Genomic DNA, 18949 nt, shown 5'->3' with positions numbered 1-18949 from the left:
TCAGAATTGATTCCACATGGACCACAGGGTAAGGGTTTCTGGATCCTCCAGAGTATGGACCCTACCAACATGTTTGACTCCTTTAGTTTCATGTCAGCTCAACTGACTTATTCACTGTGCATGACTGTCTAAACTTGTCTAATCTGGTGTAGTGCCCTCTCCTCACACCCACCTAAAATCTACTCATCCTTTAAGCCTTCCATGAACATTCAGCAGGACATCATTTCTTTCTACTATAGCATTTGTTGGACAAAGTTTTCTAAAGCACATTACAGATTCTGGTAGTTCTAGATACTCTGTCTTTTAAAAAAAATATGAGATGTGCAGAGCTGAGTCTAGGAATGTGTTTCAAACTAGGTTGCAACCCATTGGTGAGTTATGACATCCAATTTAGTGGATCATGATCAGCAATTAAATAAAATTGAAATAGGATAAAATATATCAAGGCCTTGACCATAGGAAGGCTAAATATTGTTTTTCGAAACTTTCTATGTGTGTGTGCATGTATTGTGTCCCTGTGTAAAGTACATTTCTTGCTGGGGTTGTCAGAAGATTTGAGAGCCACTAGATTAGAGGATAGATATGCTGAGATTTTACAAGTAGTGTTTTACCAAAAGACAAATTGACATCTTTGAATCAGGGTAGTGACTGCCTGAGTCTTTTCAGAAAAGATTGTTTTCCATTCTCTTGTATGAGAATTCAATGTTTAGTCTAGATCATTTCAAAAGAAAGTAACTCTGGCCAATAAGATGCCTCAGGAATGTTTAGGGGACCTCCACCACAAAAACGAGCAGGTTTCCTGAAGATGGATCAGTGTTTAATCAGAAATGGAGAGTGTGGAGTACTTGCTGTTTTCTGAATGGTAAGAGGGAGGGCATTGGGAGAGCCTGTACCTGCTAAGAAGTGCCTTCAGACTTGGAGCTTTGGTGTTCCTCTGTCTCTCAGAAATAGATTTCTTTGCAGGGAAGGCTCATACAAGACATTTTATCTGGTGAAATTTATTTGAAGCAAAAATTGTTTTTGATGAAAGATTTTTTAAAATTGCTTTTAAAAATAAGTATTGAGTAGATAAGAAGTAATCATAAAAAGCAAGGCATAAAGAATGACAATGTCATGAACACCTGTATTCCCACCACTCAAAAAAAGAACAATATTATTTTTGAAGTCCCCTGTGTGGCCGTCCTTGATCTCATCTTTTTCCCTTCCCTCTTAAAGGTAACCACTATCCTTATTCCTTGCTATGTTTTTAGTGTGATTCCTGAAGAATATGTTCTGTTTTGTACAATTGTAAATTTTATATAAATGTAATTTTATATGTATTCTGTGATTTGCTTTTTTTGGGGTGGGGGAGCTCAACATTGTATTTCTGGGATTGTCTATGTTTGGTATAGTTGTGACTTACATGTTTAGATGTCGGTTTTCCTAGTTTGTTTGAATTGCTCTATCTTTGTATTTTTCCTTAAACTAAGTGTTTGGTACCCTGAGGCAGTATTGATGGCCCTCCTTTACCACCACCTCAGTTTCTCTTCTCCTTTCCTACTATCCCTTTCCTCTGCTTTATTTCTCGTCTCACCTGTCTTCACCTGAGGCTGCACCCAAATGCACCTGTGAGGCTCTTTTGACCCTGTTGGAATTCCTGAGGACTGCCGAAGTTTCCAGATAGCTTTTTGAACTTATGTATTATAGTTTTTGATCTCTGCAGACCGGAAAACCACATAACTCTTGTTGGAAAGATTCAAATAATGATTAACCAACTATTTTCAATGGCTTTGACATTTTTGTCAATTTTTTCCCTTTTGTTTTCTTGCCTTTTAACATTTTTTTTTTTCTTCGACATTCTCGGGCATTATAGTGTGAATAGATTTCTGATGACCTGACCTGTCCACAAGACGTGAACTGGCAAGGCTGCTTTAGGCTGCTTTTCTCTGCTAAAACCAAGGAACTGATTAGCACCATGAAGGTCTTCTGTGGGCGAGCCAATCCGACCACAGGATCCGTGGAGTGGCTGGAGGAAGATGAGCACTATGATTACCACCAGGAGATTGCCAGGTAACAAGGATGTGCTCACAGTTGGCTGTAGCTGGTGCACTTGATCTCAAAGCAAATACCTTGGAATCCAACCTGAGTGTGGAATAGGCTGTCACCTAGTGCTTCTGATCTGGCAGGTGTTGGTCAGGAGCAAATGTGCTCAGCTAGGTAGGTTTGTGTGGGAGTTAGACTGAGTCATGCCTGTGTAGGGAGTCAGACATTCTGTGGCAAAGAGGACCCAAGGTTCAATAGTAGTAGTAGAATTTATGAAACTTAATCATTCACTTGTGTCACTGAAATAGTGACACATTCCTCATATGGTTAACTTCTTGGAAAAGTGAAAAATGCATTTTTTCCTTTAAAGGGATGTTTAAAAGTATGTGAGTTACTATTATTTAGCAATCTTTGAGTGCATGCAACATGCCAGCACTGTGCTAGGGCCGTGAATACCAAAATGAAGAAGTTAAGGTTCCCATCTTTAAGAAGCAGGCAGTTTTGTGGAAGAGACAGACATTTAAAAAATCACAGTGTAGTTATATAAAGGCCAGTGGAAATGGGCACAAAAGTTCATGGAAGCAGCAAGAGCCAGCTGGGCTAAGCATGATTGAAAGATTTCCCAAATCTAAATGGAGGGAAATTGCTTTCTGAGCAGCAGGGATTACGTGTAAACTTCCTAGATGAGCTGGTCTGGGGAGCGGCTGGCAGTTCGATGTGCTAGAGTGTGGTTCAAAAGTAGGGCTATGGTGAGAGAGGATGCTGAAAGGGTAGGCGGAGGTCATGTTGTAAAGGGTGGTAGCAATATGCAGGAAGAGGAATATGAGTATACGTCTGGGCTCTGTCATTTAACTCTGTGCCATTGGTCAAGCTATTTCTCTGAAGCTCAGTATAATAATATATTTCTCAATGTATGATATAATATATGCCTCAGTATAATATATATCTCATAATACCTTTATTGTAGGATTGTTTGGTGATTGAATGAAATACAACGTCTGACACAGAATAAGGACTCAAAAATACTATCTTCTAAAAATTTTGGACGTTATTTTGTGAGTGCTTGAGATGTTAAATGGGAGGAAAAGAATTAGGTTACATTTTGGAACACTCACTGAGAGCAGTGTGGAAGGTGGGTTGGAGGGAGTGGAGACCCCTGGATGGATTTTGCAACCCCAAAGCAGAAGCAGGAGAGGTGGAGAGAGGAGGAGACAGCTTTGAGGGAGCTTGAGTTTGATCACTCACTGGATGCAGTGATTCAGGAAAGAGAAAATTCGAGCAGCATCAAGATTCTGGTTAGTGGCTAGGTGGATGGAGCTGTTGTTTGCTGAGAGGGAGAACACAGGAGGAACCGCTGGTGTTGGGGAGGGGAAGATAACGGAGAGTAGGTATTTGGACACCCAGTAGGGATGCCAGTGGGCACATATGTGGGTCTGGAGATAATTTGCAGTTATTAGAGTTGACACTGAGGCTTTTAAAAAGGGTGTGGAATGAGAAAGGTGGAGGGCTGAAGGAGGAGTCCTGGAATAGCCGAGGAGGCAGGAGAACCAGGAGGGAATGGCCAGAATGGAAAGGAGGAAAGCGTTTCAGGAAGAGGCACCATCCGGCACGGTCAGAGAGCCCCGGATGTTAGCAGTTGGAGTGAGCTGCTGGTGCTTAGGGAGAGCGATGTCAGTGGAGTGGTGGAGAGTGAGCGGATGGATGGTGAGGCAGGGAAGATGGGGAGTGAAAAAGTCTCTTATAAAGTGGAGAAAGGTAGAAAAGACCATATTTGAAGTAAACATTCATAGCTGGGTTCAGATGTAAAAACTTTGGTGTGCCGTAAAAGAACCCTATTTTTTTAGTGTCGTGCTCCTCAAAGTGTAGAGTAAGGGGTGCCTGTGTCACAGTTGTCTGGAGCACCAGTTCAAGTGCAGATTTCTAGACTTCCAGCCCTGGCTTCTGGATCAGAATCTTTTTGTGTGTATTTTGGGAATCTACATTTAAAAGACGTTCTGCCATGACCGATGTTAACCAGAAGCTGGAGGTCCTCCGTTTAGAATGCCTTGGCTCTCACCTGGAACTCTCAGAAAGCATCTTTGGGCTGGGCCTGCTGATTTCTGCGGGCCAATCCTGACCTTACCAGAGGTTTTCAAATTTATAAATTGCTACAATAGAAAATATGGATAAGCAACTCCCTTTACCACTCTGCAGTTTGGTGAATGCTCAGTTTCCCTGATGACAGAAGGGTGAGTGCTGGGGATGATACCCGTCACGTGTGCAGCAGGTGTATGCTGTTCCTGTCCGCGGTTCTTCCTGATGTTACATCTGTGATTATCCCAAAGTACAAGTGTCTGCAAGAGTATGTTAGTGTTAGACAAATTGAGTCTGAGTTATTCTGAGGAAAAAAATGTATGATATATAACATGATCAGTATGCTAGTGGCTTTGGAATTACTGTGACAGGGCAAACTACCAGAGCATTCTTGGGCCTGAGGTTCTTTGCTGAAAATAACCATCTGTCAGATTTTTTTCTGCAGTACTGGAGAATGACAGCATATAACTATGAAAATAGTTTAAAATCAGCCTAGATGTTTGTTCTGTCTGATTTAAGAATACATTGATATATGTGAATATACTCATATGTTGATGTATGTCATTATTAGCAAAGGTTTCTGACTTGTCCTTTTTTTTTTTTTTTTAAGATCTTCTTATGCTGATATGCTGCATGACAAAGACAGAGTAAGTGTAAAAGGAAATTATTATCTTTTAAACATTATTTTATTTTTTGGAAACCATTATCTTGATGTGGGGTTCTAAAACCTTGGATTACAAGCAGTTTAAAAACTCCCGCTAAAGGTCCGATGTTAAAATGATGCTGGGAGTCAGTATGGTGGGAAATCAGTATGGAGGCTGGGTCCTACTTTTGGCTCTGTTCTTTACCTGAGCGTGACTTTGGAGAAAACATGGAACCTCCGTGGACCTTGTTTATTAGGATTTAAAATGAGTGGGATGTACTAGCTGATCTCCATGATATTCTCTAAATAAAAATTCTCTAATTATATGATGTATCCCATTGTATAGTCAATTTGTAATTTAAAAATAAAATCTCTAGAGGTCACTGTAGACTATTCTGTAAAGCAGATTTGGCTTTCATTGCAGAATTCTATCTCAGCTTTCCTCTTTGATTTTTCGTTTATCTGCGTTTTCTTTTATCTGAGTTAGGGACTGCTGCAGTTCTTGTCTTATGAGGTTAACAACCCAGAATTTCCTGGTCTACCAGAGTGCTTGACCATTTCATCCAGATGGCTTGGAAGGTAGGAGGCTTGAAGGAGAAAAATGCAGGACCAAACTTAAAAACCGAGCAGTGCAGAGCAGGAGAGGCATCACGAATGTGACAAGGGTGGTCATGGGCCATTTTGTCTCCTTCACCCAGCCCCGGTTAACTGCTCAGCCTACCTACTTCTGGGACACACTGTGACAGAATGAACTTTCTAAGTATCATTAGTGTGTAGGCCATACAAAAGGAACTACGTACCTTCCTAATTTAAATCGGATATCTGAGAACCCTTCATGAACTGTTGGGGAATTATAGAATGTGGAACAAGTATTGTTCTTGGCATTTGTCTGCTCTTCTCTAGCTTAATGGTCTTGGCTTCTTGGACTCTCGTGGCCTGTTTTTGAACTTTAAATAATGGAGCTATACTGTGTTTATTCTTTGTGACTTGTCTTTTTGCTCAGCCTTGTTTTTGAGATTCGTTCATTTTGCACGTAGCTGTAGTTCATTCATTTTCACTGATGTATGGATTCCATTGTGTGACTGTGTCATTATTTACCCATTCTTCTCTTTCCAGCTTTTTGCTGTTTTAAGTAGTGCCGCTGGAACATTGTATATACTCTGGTACATTTATCTGTAGGTTGTAGACTCTTGGGAATGGAATTGCTGGGCATTTGGGTGTGTTCAGCTCTGCTAGGTAATGTCAAGTTCTTTTCCAAAGGGATCATGCCAGTTTACACTTTCACTGCATGTTTATGATATTTCTTATTGATCTACATCCTTACCAGTATTTGGTATTAATTAATTTTTACATTTTTGACAATCTGGTAGGTTTGAACTAATCTCTCGTTATAGTTTTGACTTGCATTCCCCTGATTACTACTGAACATGAGCTCTTTTCATTTGTTTATTGGCTATTCACGTTTTCTCTTTTATGATTTAGTAATTTATAAGAGTTCTTTACATATTCTGGGTACAAATCTTGTCAGCTGTATATTGCAGATGTCTTTTCTGAGTTCGTAGGTTTTTTTTTTTTTTAAATCTGATAAACACGAGTTCTTAAGTTCATGTCAAATTTATTTCATATTTCCTTTATCGGCGGGCACTTTTTGTCTCTCGTTTAAGAAATCCTTCCCTTTGCAAGGTTTTAAAGGCTGTTGCTGATTTATAAAATTTCAATCAATTTTTATTTATTGATTTAGAATCCTGTAACCTTTCTAAGTTCTCTTAATTTAATAATTACACGTAGGTATTTGGATTGTTGTTGTTGTTTTGCATTCATCTCATCTGTGAAGAATGACTGTATTTTTTTTTTCTAGACCTTATTCCATTTCTTCTTGCTCTAGCGCGTTGGGTAGAATCTCTATAAAATGTCTACTTCATCTAATTTTTTAAAAGATGTATTTGCTAAAAGTTGTTCATGATACCCTTTAATCTCTTTACCGCCGGCGCTGTGCATACCATCACGGCGCCCATCGCCGCCCTTCCTTTCATTCCCACTTTTTAGTTACTCGTCCTTCTTTCTCTCCCTCTACCTTTCTGTATTAGTCTTTCGAAATAATGAACTTTTATCCTCGTTAGTCTCTATATTTGTTTCCTAGTTTGTTAATACTTGTTCTTTATTTTTATTCATCTACTTAGTTGAGGTTTATATTGGCAGTCCTTTTTCTAATTTTTGAGGTGGATGCTTACTTCATTTTTTGTCTTTTTAAATACATTTCTCTCCAAATATTGCTTTAGCCATCCCATGAGTTTTGATATGTAATTTTTTTTATTATTCAGTTCTAGATAGTTCCTACTTCTTTTTTTTTTATTTTGTCTTATACCTATAAATTTAGAATTTCTTAATGTTCAGAATCTTTTTTTCTTTATATTTTTGTTATTGAGATTTCTGACTTGATTGTATGGTGGTCAGAGAATATGGTCCTTTTGATACCAGTCCTGTATTACTTATCTATTGCTGGATAACAAATTATCTCAAAGTTTAATGGCTTAAAGCAGTTATTATCTCACAGATTCTGTGGGTGAGAAATCTGGGCTTCACTTAGCTGGGCGCCTCGGCTCTGGGTCTCTTGCAGGCTGTGCACAAGGTGTCAGCTGGTATTATTGTCATCTTAAGGCTCACCGGGGGTGGATCCATTTCAATTGTTTGACTTTTTAATATTCCTTACTAACTTGCCAGGTCATCAGCACATTTAAAAGGATTTACAAATGTCTTCCCATGATTTATAGTTATTTTCAACAGAAGGATCAGGGTACTTATTCAGTCAAACACTTAGAGATGGAAAATATTTCTGGGAAGTTACTAAAGACATGAACTAAAAACCTTCACGATGCAAAGAAATCATTTCCTGAGGAGGGGGGTGGATATATTTTAGACATGGAAGCTGTATGAATTAGAGTCCAGTAAGGAAACCAAAAGCCAAATTACGTATTTCAGCAGAGGGAATTTGTTATACAGGTGTGGGAGGACTGGGGAACAGATGAGAGCATGGAGGTGAAACGGCGGTTGTAAAGGCAGGAAGCAGTTAGTTACCTTGCCTAGGGCAGGGGAAGCAAAGGGAGAAGGTTGGGGTTTTTAGAACCTAGAAGCATGGAAGAGAGGCCCTGTGGAGCTGGTGCTCCAATCTCTGAGAGGGATCTCTGCTGAGGGCCCCTGCTCCCTCAGAGAGTCCAGAAGAGAGGCTGTTTAGGGGAGTCCTGGCAGGATCTGGCTTCTGGAACCAGCTGCGACTCCTGGGAAGACACCGATGAGAGCAGCAGTCATACAGGAAGGAATAAGTTTTCTCCCTTCTCCTACCTTCCAGTCACCTTGTAGTTTCCCCTGTTTCCATACCTAACAGCTGGGAAAAGAAGGTGTTTCCAGAGCCCCAGCCCCAGCATCACTAAGCAGAGTATGGAAGAGTGGGTGTAGGGGGAAGACAGCTGCTTCATAAAGGGCGAGAGGCTGACCCAGGCTTTTGGGGTCTTGCGAGGCCTGGCTGACTCTACTAGTCAGTGCTGTTCCTCGTAGGGCCAGAAAAGCCACAGGGTCACGACTGACACAGCTTTTGCCAACGGTGACTCTAGAACTTCACAAAGCACCTTTCTACTTATTTATAACAACTGTTTTAAAGTTACAGCTATTTCTCCCTTTCTCTTAGAATGTAAAATACTACCAGGGTATCCGGGCTGCTGTGAGCAGGGTGAAGGAAAGAGGACAGAAAGCCTTGGTTCTTGACATTGGTACCGGGACGGGACTCTTGTCAATGATGGCAGTCACAGCAGGCGCTGACTTCTGCTATGCCATCGAGGTGAGCCATGCTCCTTAGTCATGTGTCCTGCTTGTGTGGGAAGTCCCTTATGCTCCTTGCACTTTGCTCATTCATTTGTTCAGTGAGTATTCACAGAGTGCTCACTCTGTGCCAAGCACAGGGCCAAGTTCTGAGGATGTAGAGCTGAATCAGACACAATTTCTTCCTCTAGGAGCATGTTTTCTCCTCTGAAAACAGTGATTATCAGCCTTGACTACATGTCAGGATCACTGAGGAACTTTAAAAAATACTAATGCCTGCCCTCTATCCCACCCCAATTTTGATTTAATTATTCTGGGATGTGGCCTGGGCATTGGGATTTTTGAATGTGCACCAAGATTGAAAGCCACTACTATATTTCTATTTGTTTGTTTGTTTGTTTATTTTATTTACTTTACCTACTTACTTTACTTACATCTACAGCACCCAGTCTTCCTAGGTGGTCTCCCATCCAAGTACTAACCAGGCCCGACCCTGCTTAGCTTCTGAGATGAGACAGGATCAGGCATGTTCAGAGTGGCATGGCCGTAGGCAGAGAGCCACTACAAAACATAATAAGAGCCAGCTATCTTATTTCGTTTTCAATAATAAGGCAATCTGCTATTTCTTTCCTGTAATAAAACATTAAGCATAGGTTTTTTTCTGATAATGTGTATATAATACGTATCTACAGGAAATTTGGTAAATATAAAATAAAATAGTGTGTTACCTCAAAGTTAACCATTGTTAAAATTTTGGTTTATTCTCTTCCAAGGGTTTGTGCTGCCCTGGAAAGTTCAGTTTGCTTTGGCAAGTGGAGCTATGGCAGGGAAGGCTCAGGGTTGCCTTGGAACAGTGAGTGTGGCTGGAACATCAGTTGCGGGGGGCAGATGGAGATTGGGGAAAGAGCTGGTGGCGGGGAGAAGCAAGGTGGTCTGTATCATGAAGGGCCTCAAATACCATAAGAACATATAGGTGATCTTCTGCCCACAGTGGAGATTGGGGACAGTTTTGAGCAGAAGGGTGACCTGCTTACACTTAGGTCTGACACAGTAACAGTCTCACTTTTATCTAAAGAGTGTTGGATGCATCTTGTCTCAAGTCACAGATTATGGTTTTGTGAAGCAAGTTCTCTCTGTGGTTCCTTTTAGCGTGGCGCTGACATCTGCTGCCCTTACTAGATAGAGCAACCTTCTCGGCGCCCCCTGCGTCCCCCCTGTGTCTGGCGCGTAATGGGAACTCCTAGCTGCGAGTTAAACCCAGAGGAATCTCATTCCTGTGTATTTTCATGATACACATTTGGAGAATAAAGTATTGTTACACAATGAAGTCTTATTTAGATTAAATCAGCCCAAAGAAATATTTGCCTATATTGTGAATGGTAACAAAGGCACATTTTTTATATTCAGAAGGAAATTCTGGAGTCTCTTTTACTTCAGATCTTAGGACCAGAATCAAGGAACATCTTGCTGACCTTGGGTGTTAGGATGTTATTAAATTGATTGCTCATTTTTCTTGGGTTTCGGCTCTAATTTCTAGGTTTTCAAGCCTATGGCTGATGCTGCTGTGAAGATTGTAGAGAAAAATGGCTTCAGTGATAAGATTAAGGTTATCAACAAGCATTCCACAGAAGTGACCATAGGGCCAGGTGAGATTAACACATCCTGTGTTGGAAACTTTTCTTCCTTTCTGTAAGAGAGAGGAAAAGGCTTATTCAAGTTACCTGGAATAGATGTTTCTAGGTAATTGCAGAGATATGGGGCCTCTCCATGTTGTGGTGGTCTGAAGATAAGCACTTTGCTTCTCTGCTAGTTTATTTTTCTACTAGCTAAAACAAATCAGCAATTAGTAAAGCAGAGCTAATAAGAGCAATAGCTGTGATGCAAATGAAACTTTTGGCTTGAATAAGTTGGAATTCTTGTGTGGTTCAGCACTCCAAGTTTCGAGTTTTATCAGACAAAAGTGAAACCAAGTAGAGTTTTGCTTAGTTCTGACATTGTGGTTCAGTGTCCAACATGAGAAATTTGCTTGTATAGCACAATCTCTCTGGGTTTCCAGAATGTTTTTTATAGTCTAAGAGTTCTGAAATTTCACATGCCACTGATATCTGTAGGGCACAGTGTAAAGATTTGTAAAATAAGCTTCTGGAATGAGGTTATGGATATCACCCCAATTTTTTTAAAAATGTAGTGTTTTAGAATGGAGCATCTACCTAAAGTCAACCTTTTTCTCCCATTAAAAATAATTTTTTAATGGAGAATCTGAAACATACGCAAAAGAAGAGATTTGTGTCCCTTTTATTTTTAAAACATAAATACAAAAGAATACACAAATCCTTTTTCTATTTTTAATTAACATTATTGGAGGTATAGGTTACCTAAAATGAATACACCCATTTTAAGTGTATAGTTTGATGAATTTTGACAAATTTAAACACACTTGTAACCACCACAACAATCAAGATAATAGAATATCTCCACCATGCCCAAAGAAATCCTTCATGATCATTTACATCAATTCCTCCCATAGCCCTGGCCCTAACAGCTACTGACCTGCTTGTTTCAATATAGATTAGCTCTGCCTTTTCTAAAATTTTGAGTAAGTGGAATCATACAACGTGTACTTCGTGCCTGCTTTCTGTTTCATAGTATGTTGCGTTTGAGATTCATCCACGTTCTGTTTATCAAGAGTTCGTTCTCTTCTATTGCTGAGCAGCACTCCGTGTGTGGACATACCATAGTTTGTTTATGCTTTCACCTATTGATGGAGACTAATAGTTTCTCAAATGGGTCTTTAGGTTCACTGAGCTTTTCTTTTCCAGTGTGTAATCTGCTGTTAAGCACATCTGGTGAACTTTTCATTTCTGGTATTGTATTTTTCATCTCTAAAACTCCGTTTGATTCTTTTTATAACTTCCATTTTTCTCCTCATTGTGCTTATGTGTTTTTAAATATTTAACATATTTACATTAACTGTTTTACCGTCCTTATCTTCTATTTCTATCATCCCTGTCTTGTTGGGGTTTGTCATATCGATGAATTTTTAATTCTGGTTGTGGTTGCGTTTTCCTTCTTGGTATGTCTGGTAATTCTTATTTGGGTACTGTGTGTATTGGGAATTTTACACTTCTGAGTGCTGGTTTTTGTCATCTTCTTTTAAAAGCTTTGCTGGGCTTGGATTACTTGCAAATCAATTAGATCCTTCTAAGGCTTGTTTCTAAGCTTTGTGGAAGCCAGTTAGAATAGCTTTAAGTTAGGGTTTCTCAGCAGCAGCAGCAACACTGTTGACATTTTGAGCCTGGTAATTTTTTGTTGGGGGCCAAGGGTAGTTATCCTGTGCATTGTAGGATGCTTACCCCTGGCCTCTAACCACTAGAAGCTGTTAGCACCTCCCTCTCCCTCACTATTTTTGCCAACCAAAAGTGTCTCCAGACATTGCCAAATGTCCCAGGGTGAAGGGCGGGACCCTGGTCTAAGGCTACTTCAACCATACTAGTAGGATGTGACCTTTCTGGGGTCTCTGCTGAGTGCGTGTGCTGGATGATCAGAGCTAGAATGTTACCCAGTCATATGTGAGCTCTGGAGATTGTTCAGCTTGTAGCTACATGGTCAACCTTTGCCTGGCCTTCTAGAGTCTTACCCTATGCACATGTGAATATATTCAACAAGAGACCTAAGGGGAGCCCGGTGCAGATTTCTGAAGCCCCTTTCCTGTGTAACTTTCTCTCTGGTTCTCTCCCCTACAAGTCCCATCGCCTCACTTCCTTGAACTTCAATTGCTGTCTCCTGAACTCAGCCAGATTGCTGTGCTCTGCTTAATTTCTCATTTCTTGTACTGCTGTCTGGAAAGTTCCTGCTGGAGAAAAGCCAAGGGATAGTAGGGGTCACTTTGTTTCCCTTCTTGGGAACAAATTGTGCTGCCTCTTTTTCAGCATCTGAAAACACTTGTTTCATATGTTTTGTCTGGTTTCTAGTTGATTATTGTGGATGGATAAGTCTGATCCTGGTTATTCCATTTTGGCCAAAGGTGGAGATTATTTATTTTCGAAAGTTTGTCTGTCTTGGCAGCACAGAGACTGACCCGCAGAGCAGCCTCTACAGGCTGTGTGTTGTTCACACACACCCTGCATTAGGCCAGGCCCTCATATGCTTTCTTAATATTGTTCCTTTGTAGCACTTAGCACTGCAATAATGATATAATTATGTAATTATGTATTTAATGTCTACATCCCCACATAGCTGAAGCATCCTGACGTCATGAACTGTGTGGTCTTACTGATTATTCCATTCCATACCTCACATACCTGGCATGAAAGGATTCAGTAATATCTGTTTAGTGAGTAAATTGCCAGCTTTGCTTGGTCCTTAACTCCTTGTAAGTGAGACTTTGTTTCCACACCCCCAACTTGATGGTGGCTTTCTCATTGCCAAGGCGGATGATCTTCCTTCTGCTTTTCCTCTCAAACACTGCAGCTTGGGTACTTCTGCTATTCATTCTTTCTGGAAACTTCCCAGGTCTCAGTGACATCTTCCAGCCTCGGTTCTCTTTTGTAGCTTGCTTTCTCTCCCAAATACATGTTATCCAAGGTTCTGTTCTTAGCTCTTTTTAAAAATAGCCTGTTGCCTGTTTCCCAGAGGTGGATGGATTACATACCGAGGCATGTATAGCAGCTGACTCAGGCAGCAGCATTCATTCATCCATCCAGTCATGTGGTGAAGACTTAGGAGGCACCTGGGGTAACCACCCCTCATCAGGCTCTTGCTGTACACTCTCTACCCTTCTACATTGTCACTCACATGCTAGATCCTAGGCTCTCAAGATTATTTGTTGCAATTCACTGGATCATAAGCTTTATGTGAAACAAATTTGGACAAATCATTTTAAGTTACATAATTGGCTTAAAAATTATTTAGGAGCTAGAATTGGCAGGGGTCGTTAATTGATTGGCTACAAGGTGGCAGAGAGGGAGGAATCAAGAATTTAGTTAATGTTTGCTGACTATTATTGGATGCTAGGCAATGTTCTAGGTACTGGGGTACAATGGTGAACAGGCCAGTCTGGGTCCCTGCTCTTCTGGAACTAGTAAATGATGCCCAGGTTTCTGGACTGTGTGAGGTGGAGATGTCAGAGGGAGAAGCAGGTACACCACGCTATGGTGTGGTTGGCTCAGTTTGGGACAGTGTATTTCAGTGGGTGTTTAGTGTGATATCAGAGAGGATGGGCAGGATGACTTGGAAGGGTGTTCTCTGTGCCAGAAGACAAGTTTCTTCTCAGCCATTGAGCACAAGTGTACTTCACAGAAGTAAACAGTTTTTACCTTTGCCATCGTAACTACCATCACGTGGAGCAGTTCTTGTTACCCTCCATTTTACAGATGAGGTGACTGATGGTCAGCATTGGGAGTTCAAGGCTAGAAAGCGGGGATACAGGCTCTCTGCTGTACCCTTTTCTGAAACATTTTAATGCTTGTTTTTTTCTTGCATCATCCATGAGACTTGTCTTCTCTGTAGGGAAGATGAGTGGGCCTTGTCAAATTATAATTCATGAGCCATCATGAGTGGTTAGTTAATTCTTCATGATGAATGGCCGCTTCCAAAGTCTGTTTTGTCTCTTGGCTCATTACAAATTATAACTGTAGAAGTAACATGACATTACAGAGGTTTAGAAAAAGGAATTAACAGAAAGACCCTCCTGTTAATTCTACTATCCCAAAACAACTGTTACCTGGAGGATTGTTTGGTAGCAAGAAACAAACTTAATTCAGTGGGGTATAGTGTTAGGAACTGGTGATTCTGAACCCAGGGTATCAGTGGAATGAATCAGCCTCTCTTTGTTGCTTTGTTTTTCTCTCCCTCTCTGCAGCTTAGAAATACTTGAAGTACCAGCATTCAGTTTTTGCTTTTTCAAATGATTTTTGCTAATTTAATAATTAATAGTTTGTTAATTTGTATACAGAAAAGTTCAAAGAGTAGTATAGTGAGCACCATTTTCTTTTAACCAAGGCTTTACCAATTGTTAGCACGTTTGTGTGTATAAATATGGATTTTTTTGCTGAACCGTTGTAAAGTCAGTTGTAGACATTCTAAATACTTCAGCACATATACGTGCTTTCAATTTAATGATCTCTTAACCTTTTGTTTTGCATCTATTTGCTATAAATATTTTTTCTAGTCCATAGTTGCTTCTGACTCTTGTTTCCTTGTGTTTCTCAGATGGTGACATGCCGTGCCGTGCCAACATCCTGATCACAGAGCTCTTTGACACGGAACTGATTGGGGAGGGAGCGCTGCCCTCCTATGAGCACGCACACAGGCATCTCGTGCAGGTAGGGGACCAAGGGCCTCCCTCAGGCGTATTGCTGTGATCTCAGCTAGCTCACACAGCTCTTGTTGATGCACCATGCTCTTCACAGCCCGAGCCTTTACTACCCCTCTTTGTGTACGTTTGGCCACCCCTCGATTCCTGCAGGATTCTGGTTTTCCTTAATTATGACTCTCATATGTGGAGGGAGAAAGAAGGTGGTCCAGACCAGGTCTCTGGGGAGTCCCCTCTGAGGGACAGGCAGGGGGAGTGAGAGTCCAGCTAGAGCAGTGCTTCTCATCTAGAGCTGTGTCTGGAGACATTTTTGGTGTCACAACTAAGTGCGGTGCTACAGTCGTCTTGTGGGTAGAGGCCAGGGATATTGCTAAACGTTCTACAATGCACAGAACAGCCCCCACAATGAAGGATCTTCTGGCCCAAGAGGTCACTTGTGCTGAGGTAGCGAAGCCCTGTGCCTGTCATTTCTGTGTGGTGGTAGCTGTGAGTGTCCTCTTCACGGCTGGGCCCCTGGTGCCTGGTCTATAGAGGGTGTTGATGAATGAATGAGGTAGGAGGAAAACTGGACAAAGGACTGCAGCCAAAGCCAAGGGAGGAGAGTGGTCAGCAGCGCCTGGTGAGGTCAGGAGGTCAGATCAGTTGAAGATGGACACTTGTCCATTGGGCTGTGCAATAAGGAGCTTCTGGTGTCTGGGCAAGAACTGCGCTGAAGGGAAGCAGTGAGCCCAGTACCAGAATTAGTGTTTAGCAGAAAGACTTGGACTCTTTCTTCAAGGTCGATGTGGGAGTTAATCCACATGATGACAATTAAGGTTTATTTTTGTAGTATTTAAGAGTGTCAGGTAGCAAGGAATTTATCTGACATAAATCATTTTAGACATAATGTGTATTTTTCAAATCTAGTTCCTTCCCCCTCACCACAAGGGCTTTTGGGCCAAAAACAGTTAAGTATACTAATAGCGGTAAGGTGTTAGATGTTAAACTGGCCTAATATCAAGGAATAAACCTCTTTTGATCAATTGGACCAGTGTACATGATTGGTTGGCTGGTTGGTTGGTTGGTTGATTGATTGATTTTTAATATAAACTTAGGAAAATTGCGAGGCAGTGCCTCACCGAGCAAACATCTATGCTCAGCTGGTGGAGTCCAGAAGGATGTGGTCATGGAACAAGCTGTTTCCCATTCGTGTTCAGACCAGACTTGGAGAGCGGGTCATCGTTCCCCCACCAGAAATGGAGAGGTGCCCTGGCGCACCCTCCGTCTGTGACATTCAGCTGAACCAGGTGTCACCCACTGACTTCACTGTCCTCAGCGACGTGCTGCCCATGTTCAGGTACCACGGAGTAACCTGGGTGATAATGGTGCTTTGAGACGTTTAGTAGAGTTGGGGTCTTTGGAAGTTCTTTTTGAGTGGAAAGGAGCCTAGCTGATGTCACCTGCCTCTGAAGGCAGAAGTCCATTGCAAACAAGTCTCATTGTTGGTGAGGTCACCCTGAAAGCTTTAGAAATGAAGTGTGTGATTTTCAAATGTGTTTAAGTTCCTGAATATTATTCCACAGTGTGGACTTCAGCAAGCAAGTCAGTAGCTCATCAGCCTGCCATATTAGGCAGTTTGAACCTCTGGCGTCTGGCCGAGCTCAGGTGGTTCTCTCCTGGTGGGACATTGAAATGGACCCTGAAGGGAAGATCAGGTGCACCATGGCCCCCTTCTGGGCACACACAGACCCACAGGAGCTCCAGGTAAGAGGTGGGAGCTGAGCATGTTTTCATGTAAATCAGGAAACTGTCATTCACTTTTTGTCGTGGGAAATTTGTATGTTGAACCTTAGAATCTCAAGAATTTAGGGTTGGATGGGACTATGTCAGAATCAATGTCAAAGAAGAGATTTAAAAAAAAAAAGCAAGGCCGGCTGTGGTAAGATAGAAGATAGACCTCTCACGCCAGCTTCATGGTCAGCGCCAGTGGACACGGTAAACAACAAGGAAGTCTCAGTGTGTTGGCTCTCCCATGCCCTGGCACAGCCAGTGTTAGGTCCCACAATCCCAGTACCCCCTGAATAGTCCCAGCGGGCCTCAGATCAGCTTGGAATAGAGAACTATAGCCTGTCTACAGCCTCATTTTTTGTGGTGTCAAAATCTGCCTTCCCCAGCTCACTGGGTGGAGGACGTGAACTACAGAAAAGGAAATACAGAGTGCTCCTTAGTATGTGAAAAGTCGTTCAGCCTTGTTTATCAGAGTGACATAGAGTTAAACTGTGGTGAGATACCATTTTTCACCAAAGCGCGACTATGTATTCATTACATCCCTGATTTAATAGAAGAGACTAGAACACCCTAGAGGGCACGAGTAGGGGACTGGACAAGTCCATTATCGTACATTCAGTAAACGAAGCGGCTCCCTCTGTACTGATGTGGAACAGTCTCCAGGGTATATCACTAAGTGAAACGAAAATAGGTGCAGAACAGTATGCGGTATGCCAGCGTTGGTGGCATTAAAAATAAGAATATATGTGGATGCGCGTATGTGTGGTGTGTGTGTATAAGGGTATCTTGGGAAGAATTCACAGAAATTGGTAAAAATGGTTGTTTCTAGAAAGGAAACTTTTTTTTCACTCAATGACCCTTTTGTATCTTTTGAATTTTCTCTCATGTACATGTGTTAACCCCTCTGCACACACACTCAGGGAGGAAATGCAGGAAAGGTGCTTTAGGGCCGAGGTCTCAGACCTTCCCTCTCTACCCGGGAGGTCTCGGGCACCTTCCTCTGTGTCCCGTCCTCCTGTTGCCACTTGCTGGGCACTGGTTTTGTCTTGATTGGTTCTCAGTGTACATGGGTGACTTTGGGCAGGCCCTAGCAGCTCCTCGGCTCCCCGAGCTACTGCTTAGGTCAAAGGGTCATGGCTGCTGCAGGATTCCCACCTCCATTCTGCCTTCCAGTCCCCTGGCCAGGCGGGTGGGTGCGCATCCATACTATGGGTGCAAACTTTCCTCTGTGCAGCCTTAGCCCTCTGCAGGCTGAGTGTGTGTGTGCACATGTGCGTGCGTGTGTGCACGCGCGGGGGGAGGGTGCTGTCAGAATTCTTCCACAGAGTTGAGATTGACGCTGGGCTGCGAAATCTGAATACTTTTCATTTTCCTAGCTTCAGAGTGCGACTGTGTATATTTTCTCCTTGGATCCCCGTGTAAGACAGGCTGACTAACCATATAATGCCCGAACTGAGACCTGGCCCAGCCCAGTGTGGGAGCACGGCCTCGTGTCTAGGCAGCGGTGGTGGGTGCCCCTCCCCAGGTCTCCCAACTGTGGGGCTTGTGTCCTTTCTCTACCAGCAGCGACTTCTGTGTGAACTGTTAGGAATTCGAAGAGCTGCTCATGAATCTCCCTCATAACTTCACTAAACTGCTCTTGGTCTGAAATCTGTTCAGCCTTCCTCACCTCAGACAGTGGGTTCTCTCAGCAGCTCTTTAGCATTAGGACCTGGGAGGCTGGCGTGTGGGAAGAACTCGATGGCAGGCCAGTACTGTGGGAGCACCGAGGGTCAGGGGGAAGGCTTCTCTTGTCTGAGGATCAGTTTGCATAATACAGAGAATGAACAACAGGTTTTAGGAAACCTGTTTTTCCCTCCTTGTTACTGTTTATTTTTTCCAGAGCAAATCTGGCTAGAGTTTCATTTTCTAGTTTTATGTTCAGATAGACATGTTAGATCAAGGAAATGTCATTCGCCTGCCTCCTAGTTAAATTCAAGACCAGGTGGGGTAGGACGCGGTCCCGAGAAGTGGGGCCGCATCGCTGCGTTTGCTCCGGTGCTGAGCAGTGCTCTTGGAGCCTCACTGGGGCCGAGTTTTCCTTAGTTCCTGGTGACGCAGAGTGCGCAGGCAGTCGTCTCATCAGAGCTGAGCCAGGCATGCACGTGTTAGGACAATTCTTTCTTTTTTGAAAAGAGGCAGAAAGATTACAAGGGTAATAAACCTCATTATATAAAACAAAAATGAATCAAGTCACCATCCTATCACCCAAAAGAAGTCCCTTTCTTTGCTGTTTCCATGTGCATGGGTTTTTGTCAGTGCTAATTTCTGGTTTTTCC

General features: G+C 42.3%; 1 protein-coding gene and 1 pseudogene across 3 annotated transcripts in view; one reads left to right on the top strand and one right to left on the bottom strand.

The window, feature by feature from the left end:
* The window catches only part of PRMT7 (protein arginine methyltransferase 7), a 31378-nt gene that overhangs the window by 1489 nt on the left and 10940 nt on the right, over positions 1 to 18949 (top strand). For all 3 annotated transcript variants that reach the window (XM_016164492.2, XM_016164469.2, XM_016164481.2), the window contains exons 2-8: positions 1853 to 2049; positions 4706 to 4742; positions 8421 to 8570; positions 10089 to 10197; positions 14762 to 14874; positions 15959 to 16200; positions 16427 to 16607. In XM_016164492.2, coding sequence (XP_016019978.2) covers positions 1955 to 2049; positions 4706 to 4742; positions 8421 to 8570; positions 10089 to 10197; positions 14762 to 14874; positions 15959 to 16200; positions 16427 to 16607 — 927 coding nt within the window. In that variant the 5' untranslated portion in view covers positions 1853 to 1954. The remainder of the gene's footprint in view (positions 1 to 1852; positions 2050 to 4705; positions 4743 to 8420; positions 8571 to 10088; positions 10198 to 14761; positions 14875 to 15958; positions 16201 to 16426; positions 16608 to 18949) is intronic.
* LOC118611667 lies at positions 8985 to 9103 on the bottom strand (annotated as a pseudogene).

The sequence above is a fragment of the Rousettus aegyptiacus genome, unplaced genomic scaffold (genome assembly GCF_014176215.1).
Source record: "Rousettus aegyptiacus isolate mRouAeg1 unplaced genomic scaffold, mRouAeg1.p scaffold_m13_p_14, whole genome shotgun sequence".
In the NCBI taxonomy this organism is placed as follows: Eukaryota; Metazoa; Chordata; class Mammalia; order Chiroptera; family Pteropodidae; genus Rousettus; species Rousettus aegyptiacus.
The sequence above is the reverse complement of the archived record's forward strand: the minus strand, read 5'-3'. Positions and strand labels throughout refer to the sequence as shown.